General features: G+C 40.9%; 1 protein-coding gene across 14 annotated transcripts in view; it reads left to right on the top strand.

Annotated features, from left to right (window-relative positions):
* ebf3a (EBF transcription factor 3a) overlaps positions 1–8,761 on the top strand; it is a 102,442-nt gene extending 93,681 nt beyond the window's left edge. For 4 of the 14 annotated variants that reach the window (XM_039665349.2, XM_039665348.2, XM_039665352.2 and 1 more), the window contains exons 12-16: positions 827–892; positions 1,673–1,838; positions 3,411–3,611; positions 4,207–4,404; positions 6,011–8,761. In XM_039665349.2, coding sequence (XP_039521283.1) covers positions 827–892; positions 1,673–1,838; positions 3,411–3,611; positions 4,207–4,404; positions 6,011–6,042 — 663 coding nt within the window. In that variant the 3' untranslated portion in view covers positions 6,043–8,761. The remainder of the gene's footprint in view (positions 1–826; positions 893–1,672; positions 1,839–3,410; positions 3,612–4,206; positions 4,405–6,010) is intronic. The other 10 variants (XM_039665351.2, XM_039665350.2, XM_039665354.2 and 7 more) reach the window with 5 other exon arrangements.
* The last annotated feature ends 564 nt before the right edge of the window (positions 8,762–9,325 follow it).

Below are 9,325 nucleotides of genomic sequence, written 5' to 3' on the forward strand. Positions count from 1 at the left end.
CAGCCCGTTGGAAGAAAACAAGCCAATGCAAAACGTCTTAGAGACGCGCTTGTTGGCAGCTTAGGTGCGATTTTTGAAGGGAAAAATAAGCGGAAGGTTAATCCTTGTTGTGTTATAAGTGGGGGGAAAGCTTGCAGACGGGGATAAGCGAGAGTTCCCGCCGTCCGTGTCCCAGGGCACAGCCTCTCAGCCCGCTTTGGAGAGGAAGTCGTTTATGAAGTCCTTTACAACAGCCAGAGAAAGAGGGTTAATTGAAAAAATTCCTAATGTCATTATGAAAGAGCTAGATTAACCCGAGCTAATTCACTTTATTGTCCTGAAGAAAGAGGAATGGGCATTGAACTCTTCTGCAAATTTAGGACATGAATTAGGGGTGAGATGTTGTCTTCGAGTACTCTGCCAGTTTAATTAAGATATGGAAAATGACTCATTGTTCTTCTGAGCTAAAGTGCGTGGAATTAGCAGGCGAACGCAGCGTCTGTGTTTGACTCGCTAGTGTTTGTTTGTTTAATACCCGCAAGGCCACTTCGTTGAAAAGCAAGTCCTTATATTGACTCATTTAGCTTAGGTTACACACCACTTCACTAGTCTAACTAAGTCAAATGAAATGTGACTAAGAAATAAAAGAATGCATTTGATAATAAATAATTAAAAAGCGCTTTATTTACGCTCGTCAGCTTGTGTATTTTTTTCCCAACCAGAGATAAAGGGCTTTGAAAGCGTACCCAGAAAGCATGCACGCTTATAGTTCATCTGCAGTGCACTGGCTGATGGTGTTTATATGTCTTTATGACTGATTATGTTGCATTCTGTGTGTGTATTGCAGGAGGTGTTGCTAAAGAGAGCCGCTGACCTTGTGGAAGCACTGTACGGGATGCCACACAACAACCAGGTACAAACTCATGCTAATGAAGCACCTTTTCTCTTCCTTTGCGCGGTGGCTGTAATTAAATCAGCATTTGTCTCCTTTTGCTACATTCCTGTATGTTTCAAAGCTTGCTGGGGGCTGTGTGAAAGCTTGTTTTCTTCTACTACTTCTGCTTTTTTGCAATTTAATTCATGGCTGCGGCTCTTGGTGCAAAGTGACGAGTTAATCACTCAAAACACATGCACACAGCTATATACAGGCTTATTTAAATGGGAGGATAACCTTGAACTTGGCCCTAAAAGGTGCACTTCTGGAATTTATTCTACGGAGAGGTCCGGCTATGCATGATAGGTCTAATACATATTCAGAAGAAATGATCCATTACATTATTTTCTCCTAGTCGAGTAGCACAGAGGTGAAGACATTGCAATCCAACTACTGCGGAACAGATGCAAGCGTAGTGTCATTTATGTTTACCTACAGAAAGAAAATACATAGTTATATGTATATATATATGTGTGTGTGTGTGTGGCTCAGGTATACTCTACGTTATTGTTGTTCCCATGAGGAAAACAGCTTATAAATCATACTAAGTAACGTAAAAGATTTAACGATTAAGAAAGTTTTCAGTAATGGGTAGGTTTAGGGATAGGATTAGGGGATTAGGGGATAACTTTTTCGATAATTGATCCATTTTTGATCGACTTTTGTTTTATGTATGAAGCCCACCGATTTCAGATTCTCTAACCCTAAATTCTTTTGAGAACATACTGACAATTCTCTACTCTTGTTTCTGTTTGGTAGGAGATCATTCTGAAGAGGGCCGCAGATATCGCAGAGGCTCTGTATAGCGTACCACGTAACCACAACCAGATCCCGTCCCTCGCCAACACGGCCTCTCACGGCGGAATGATGGGGGTCAACTCTTTCGGCAGTCAGCTCGCTGTCAACGTCTCAGAGACCTCACAAGGTATGTGGGAACAAACGATGAGTTAGCCTAATGGTGTTTAGCTGATCATCGTTGCCGAAAAACCCTTAAAACTATCCAAAAAGATAGCCTAACCAGCGTAGCCAGGCTAGAGAACTTGCTAACCACTTTAGTTATTCATCTGTGAGTTTCAAAATGAGTTATATACGTATCTAGAAAAATGCTTGCAACGATTAGCGAGCATTAGCGAGCTGCTAGCAGCATGAATCATGGCACAGGCCGGTTGCAGCTTTATCTTTCCTGGCTGTGTATAGCATAGATCCCAGGAGGTGCGTGACCCTGTCCCCATCTCTCCGCTGCCAGCCTGCCAGAACACGCAGCGCTATCTCACACACTGCATTTAGCCAGTGTACTGATAATAGGTTTACACCTGTTCCATTGTTGCCTTCTCTCAGGTCAGGACAGGGAAAAATCACACTGGAATACACCCTAGAATGCTGAATCCTCCTTACATACATGGTGGTGAATTTAACGCGCAGCTGTGTGGAACGGAAAGGCTAACACACTAGGCCTATAAACAGCATATAGAATTAGCATTAAAGTCTCTGTAAAGTCAAAATTAAGTATGTGTTCTGAGTTTGTCACACCACAGAACAATGTGTTATTAGCCACCCAGCCAAATTTAAATGATAAAAAAAGCCGGCAAGTACATAAAATAAGCTATCAAAATCTTGAAAAAATTAGCAGTTATCTCTGTTCTCAAACGCTGGGGGCGTGTCCGCTAGCTGTGCTGAAACCACTCCCACTGCCAGGAAAGCTGTTGACGGTGAAATTTGGTAAAACTGCTTTCGGGACGGGAGGATGAACACTGAGGCGGGAGACAGTCGTTTCGGCCCCGTGCGAAACAGCGGATTATCAGTGAATCCCAGTTGTCTCTGAGGAAAGTTTATAAAACTATCCAGTGTAAAATGATCACTTCAGAGTGATCTGAAGACACAAATAGTGTCTTCTATTTGTGTTAATAGTGTTGTCGGTGATGCTCAGCTCTTCATCAAGGTTGGCTCTCTAAAAACCTCTTCTTGATGTGATCATTTTTAGGGAATTTAAATGAAGATACCGATCTTTTGTACATGATCGCATCCAGGTAGCCTATGCACTATGTCCGTGTCGAAGGCATCGCTAGGTAGCAAACTGTAGGCTCAGCTGTAGTAACTAATAGTACTGACAGTCACTCGCGATTGAGCGGTGAATGCGAATGTGCTCGGGGAGTGTTATTGTGTGTTAGGGGAGAGAACAGACTCATCAAATCAAATAGGGGCGTGTCCAGGAGCTCATGGGCTCCAGTGCGTCATCGAGCCCTGTTTTAGCCCCGCCCAAACAACCCGTAAAATTGCAATGGTGAAAAACTGTTTAACGGTCAAACTCCACATTTCAGTACGTCACAGTTCACAGTCTTTGTAATATGTTTTAGCAATACCTATGTAACATTTATAATGTGTTTAGAACTTTTTTGTAGAATTGCCTTTACAGGGACTTTAACAACTTTGGTGATGGCATCTACCTGAAAAATTTTAAGATCGTGCCACTTTTTAACCAATGTCTCTCCGTCCGCAGTGGGCTACAGTCGCAACACGAGCAGCGTGTCGCCTCGCGGTTACGTGCCCAGCAGCACCCCGCAGCAGTCCAACTACAACACCGTCAGCAACAGCATGAACGGCTACGGCAACACGGGAATGCCCAACCTGGGTGTGCCCAGTTCACCGGGCTTCTTGAACGGCTCGTCCGCGAATTCTCCCTACGGCAGTAAGTATCAAGGTAATGACGAGCCCCTGCTCTCTCTGTGTCCCCACCTATGCTTCCCCTTTCTTTTGACACTCCTTTGTTGTGGTTCTGTTGGTTGTTTGTTGTTTTGTTTTTTTGTTATCTTTTGGGAATGTGTGCTACTGGATAAAAGGAGGGGTGACTCTGGAGGCTGAACAACCGAGACATTTAGCAAATCCGACCAATCAAAGCAAAACAAATTTCAATTATAAAGGAGGCCACCAAACAGCACTCTAAAAAAAAATGTAACAAAAAATACATTTAAAAAAAAAAAATGTTTTCGGCAAAATGACCCAGTCAGAGTCGATAAGAACGCCTATTATCCAGAAAGTGGCCAAGGCAGGACATCTCATTTCCCATTCCAACTCCATTTACCTGATTTGCTCGTTTGTTTTAGTCCCCCCCCCCCCACCACCAAAAAAAAGACCCGCAACACAAATTCCCCCCCCATATCCTCATAACCATTTCTCCCTGATTTGTTTTCATTCCATGAATATGATTTGAAAAAGAGGCGAGGCCCGGCTCTCTGACTCTTCGTCTGTAAGAAGTGAACTCTCTCTGAGTGGTGACTATGTCTGCTTTGTTGCAGTAGTTCCGTCGAGCCCTACCATGGCAGCCTCTTCGGTCAGCCTCTCTTCAAACTGTAGCAGTACACACGGCATTTTCTCATTCTCACCTGCCAATGTCATCTCTGCAGTGAAACAAAAAAGCGCCTTTGCTCCAGTTGTCAGGCCCCAAGCATCTCCACCTCCTTCTTGCACCAGTGCAAATGGCAATGGACTTCAAGGTGAGAGCCGAATCCCTGCTTTTAGTTCGCCCCGCAGTTGCCTCACCTGTTGGGTCGCGTCATTGCACTCTGGTATATCCAGAGACGCCACCCATCCGCCATCCGCCGCTTAACGAACATGGCCTCCCGCCCGCATCAATTATGCATTCGCGTTTGGATGGGCGGATGGATGGACGGATGAGTGGTCGAATAAGTGCAAGAACGCATTATGCATGCGGGCATGTAGAATGCATGTGCATGTGTGGGTGTGTTTATTGATTTATTTATCTTTCATTAATGATTGAGCAAAGTTAAGTGTCTCGGGGGATTTCGTACTCGAGTGGCTGGGATCGCTATAATTCGGAAGCATCTCGCGCAAATAAAATGGACGCTCCTGCTCCATTATTCAAACTGAGCTGAACATATTCATATTCTATTTACCTTCGCTGGCCCTCAGAATACTGTAGTCAGTTAAAAATTCATGCATCCTACAAAAGTAAGGCAGAAGGGCATGTTAACATCTCGCCGTGGACTAACAGGAACTCGACAACAGAAGAAGCGATTATAACCCAGGTTGAACGTGATTATAAGAAGAAAGAGCGAGAGGGAAAGAGCTCGAGTTATTCTCGGCAGGGCGGCGTCGTTCGGCAAATTAAAGACTTACTCTGGCTGTTTAGTGCGCTCGTATTTGCTCTCCGTCAAGGCCCAGTTGTTTGCTTTGAAAACATGTTTTAGCCATAGCGTGTGCAAGCGAGATTAATAATGTTAGACCTAATGAACTGAGAAATTAAAGTTCATGCCGCTACATGCATCCACTTATTAATATGTGGTTTGCAGAAATTAATGAGGAATGCCACAACATTAGATGCCTTGGCAAACTTAAAAGCACTCCAAGCATGACTCTACAAATAAGTTGAAAGCGGCAAAAGAGCTTTTTTCCTGTTTTCCCTCCCCTGGCACTTCACTAGACACCTAATTGCGGAAATGAGAGGAGCGAGCGAGTACATCAATCTTCGGGCCGAGAGGTGGGCGTTCGACGACCTAGTCCGGCTTTCTTTAGATGTCACGATAAGGAGAGATATTGGGAGGGGGGGATATACGGGCTGACAGAAGAATGCAAATGGTTTTCCAGCATCCACTCGGCTCCGGTAATGGCAGGAGGGAGCGAGCGAAGATTTCAATTTGGGCAAAGCCAAGGGGTGTCTGGTTGCTGACTGAGGAGGGGAGACCGTGGGTCTACATGACGTTAGCAGAAGTGACCGTGTTGTTTCTCGGCTGTCAGCAGGGACCCTCTCCTGGGAGTCTGGCCCACTGTTTGCCATTAACAAAACGCTAAGAGAAATATCACACATGTGGGAGCCAGGATGCTTTCTCCTCAAAATGTCAGAAAGCTCCTCTTTCTAAAAGTGAAGTCTTCGTTGGTGAAGCACATTTCACTCAATCACTCCTAACCCTCCCCCGTCGGTCCCCGACAGCAACAGCCTCCATTTTGCAAACATCCCCAGCGCCTTTCGAGTCGAGTGTTTTGTGAAATGCGAGTGACATACTTACTGCTGTGTTGTTCTTTTTTTTTGTTGTTGTCGTCTTGGGACCTCCCGTGCTAAAATTGTTCCTCTTTCTCTTTCAGCCATGTCCGGACTGGTGGTCCCACCCATGTAAATTGCACTCCCGTCCCTTGTAAAGCATCCGTCTCCTCGCCGGGGGACGAAGCGTAGTACGTTATACGGAGGATCCTCCTCGAAGTCGTCATTCGTCATGAAGTTAATCAGCAGCTAATTCTGTTATTCAGAGGAAAAAGACACTTTGTTTCAAAGAGTTTATTCGAAATTGACATGCAAATGAACAATTTCATTATATTGACTGAATCTCTTGTCATATTTTCACGATCTTGAAGGGGGGGAAAAAAGAACAAAACGTACCTATTTTGTATAAACATTTCTGGTTTAATCTTGGCTATGTCTAGTTCTTGCTATGTGTGGGAAGAAACATTGTGGATATGCCATTTGATGAAAACACTGATAAAAAAAAAAATGTGTAAGAATGTTTCTCTTTCACCGATGTGCTGCCGCTGCACATCTTCATAATGTGAATTCATTTTCCTTTTTTATTATTGTTATTTTTTGTTTATTGTTTTGCCATTTTTTTTTTTGATTGTGGTAATAAAAAGGGGGCCAATATATACAGAGCCAATAAACTGGAAATAATATAAGATATATGATTTATAAATCGAAAAGAAAGGCAAGGAAGAACGAACGAGGCGAGAGGAGATCTAATCGTTCAATGAACTTTGTAACTTATTGTAGGTAGAAGTTGTAACTTTGATATTGCAAAAATTCTTTTCTTGCCTTCAACAAGCACACTAACAGAGACGAAGCGCTACTATCTGTTGGTTAAAAAAAGACAAAAAAAAGAACAAAAAAAGAAAAAGAAAATATTTCCACTGCTAAAGCTTCCTGTAAAGCGAGTGTGATCTGCAATGTTTTTCAACTTTTTGCTAGCACTGTATACTATTGCATTCTTAGGCTACTGTGAAGTCTGTTTCTTGTACCAGAAAGTTGTCCTTATACCTCTAGCTCCTTACTCCCTAATGTGTTTTGTATGTGGTTATACAATTGTAGACTTTTGTGATTTTGCCAAAGTTGTAGCTAAATATTTATACACTTGTCTTGAATTTTCCAGATTCACTTAAATATTTAGTACAGAGTTTTATTCCTACAGTTAGGAGTAAAATTGTCTTATACATTGCAACACTTTCACACAAACACTTGCGGTCACTAAGGGAATTTTTTGTAACATATCAATTATAAATATTGTATTTATCTTTGAAATTTTGTATATTGCTTTCCATCGTTTTCTTTAATCTCACGTGTATTGTTTTTTCCACGGCCGGAATTACGATGAAGGTTTAGCCAAGAATCATTCGATGTTTTGTATCGTCTACACATTTCATTTGTAAATCAGATTTTTTTTTGAATGGCATCAGACCTTCCGTCCATTTTTTTTGTTCATTTGTTTGTTTATTTGCTATTTCGAGGAGCAATCAAATCCATTGTTTATTTTTGTATTAATTTTTAAGTTATCTAAAAAAAGTACTTTTTTGAAAGGAAACTGTTTGTTGTATAGTCAAATAAATTGTTTGTGTCACCTGGCTGTAATAATATTAGTAGATAAAGTGCATGTCAAGCTGCCCCAGGGGAGGGGGGAAATCCAATTGTGGTTGTAAATTTTGTTTTTGTAGAATGTAAAAAGTCATTTTTACCTGCCACCATGACTTTGCCACATAACTCAACCATGTTTACAGGGATCAAGAAGGAAAAAAAAAAAAAACAATGAAAGACAAAAAAATATCTGCAATGGAAATATACATCAGTTACTAATGTTTATTAAAATATGTCAGAAAAAAAAAAGGCTTTCCAGTGAGTCTCCTGAGAGGAACCTTTCTGCTGTTTTAATGACAAACGTTCACCACAGTGAATCTCATTATTCCATTCAGATCAATGGTGTAAAAAGCACAAACATTTTTTACTAAAATAAAAAATAATTATTGTGACCCCTCATCTTTTTGGACTATTTTGTCAGTTTGTCTTTTTTAACATTAATTTTTCCCTACTCCCTCAAGTAAAACAGCGTTCAAAGGGAATGAGAACAAATGAAAAGTTAGTTTTTGTATCATATGTATGGATAATAAAGATGAAGATGTTCTATATTGTAAATGTCATTTTGTAAGTAACCCATGACACCGTAGCATAGCCGCAATCATATCACCTCCTTACACTTTTCTCTTTCGATAATATTGGTTTTCCGAGTCGTGCCAAAATTCGCAAATGATACGCAGTGATATATATAAATATATATATAATGCGAAGCTTTGTTTTCAAGCTCTTTTTCTTTGCACTTCAGGCTTTGTAAATGTTGTAATGTTCAGCAGTGTGCTACTCTTTCTGTTTTAAACCAAAAGCGGATGTTTCCTCTTGGCAATCGGCACACAAGTTTCCTTTAGCTGCAGGAAGCAAAGGCAGCTGTAGAAGGAAAGAAATGATGAATGTACAATGTATTTGCTTTGTGATGGCTCAACAAAGCCCGGCCAAGTGGAGGAGCCGTTGAGGTCACCCTGAAAGTAAGAAAAACCCAAGGTTACGTGAAGTGCATTTGTGGATTTCATCATTTCTGCAATCTGGTTTTGTCTTTAAGTCTAATTGCGTCCCCATATACTCGGAAGATTTCACTAAACACGAGCGCTGTAAGAACCAATGCCTTTTTTTTTTTTCTGGCTCATGTATGGTTTTATTTGAGTTGTTTTATGGCCACATTTCTACATTTTGTTGTACAAAGTTGTTCATTTTACATAATATTTAATTAAAGTATTTCTTGTCTGTGACCAATTTCTCCCTGCAATCTTATTTTGGTCTTTTCTCGCTCTAAAAACAGCCATGCTTTCAAAATCAAGAAAAAAAATACATATGAGAAGGAAAAATCTACAAATGTTAAAAGTTTTGTTTATTACAGTGATTTTTATCAACTACTTCTACGTCTCTGAAAGATGCATATAAACTAAAAAGAAAATAATAATCCAGCATAAAGTACAGCATTTTTGCCTTGGATGCCGATTGATCAATATGACGTTCCAGTCATATCCTAAAATATACAGTTATCATGCACAACATCACTGCTCAAATCCCATGTAGACGAACTACTGACCTTACTGTAGTTTAAATGTCATGCATGGCATCTTCAAGCAGAAAGACAGACTTCATGAATCTGCTTTGCCAAAATAATAAAGACAAAAATTAACTATAAACAACGTTCAGTACAGTCTCGTGTACCTTATTGCTTAAATCTAATTAAAGATTTTCAGGAAAGTAATGCATTATAAACGTCAGGACAAGGACAGAGACAAAATGCCAACAATCAACAAGAAAAAAAAGTCAACCTGTAAAGCCTG

This window comes from Pimephales promelas, chromosome 17 (genome assembly GCF_988280905.1).
Source record: "Pimephales promelas chromosome 17, fPimPro1.hap1.1, whole genome shotgun sequence".
Lineage (NCBI taxonomy): Eukaryota > Metazoa > Chordata > Actinopteri > Cypriniformes > Leuciscidae > Pimephales > Pimephales promelas.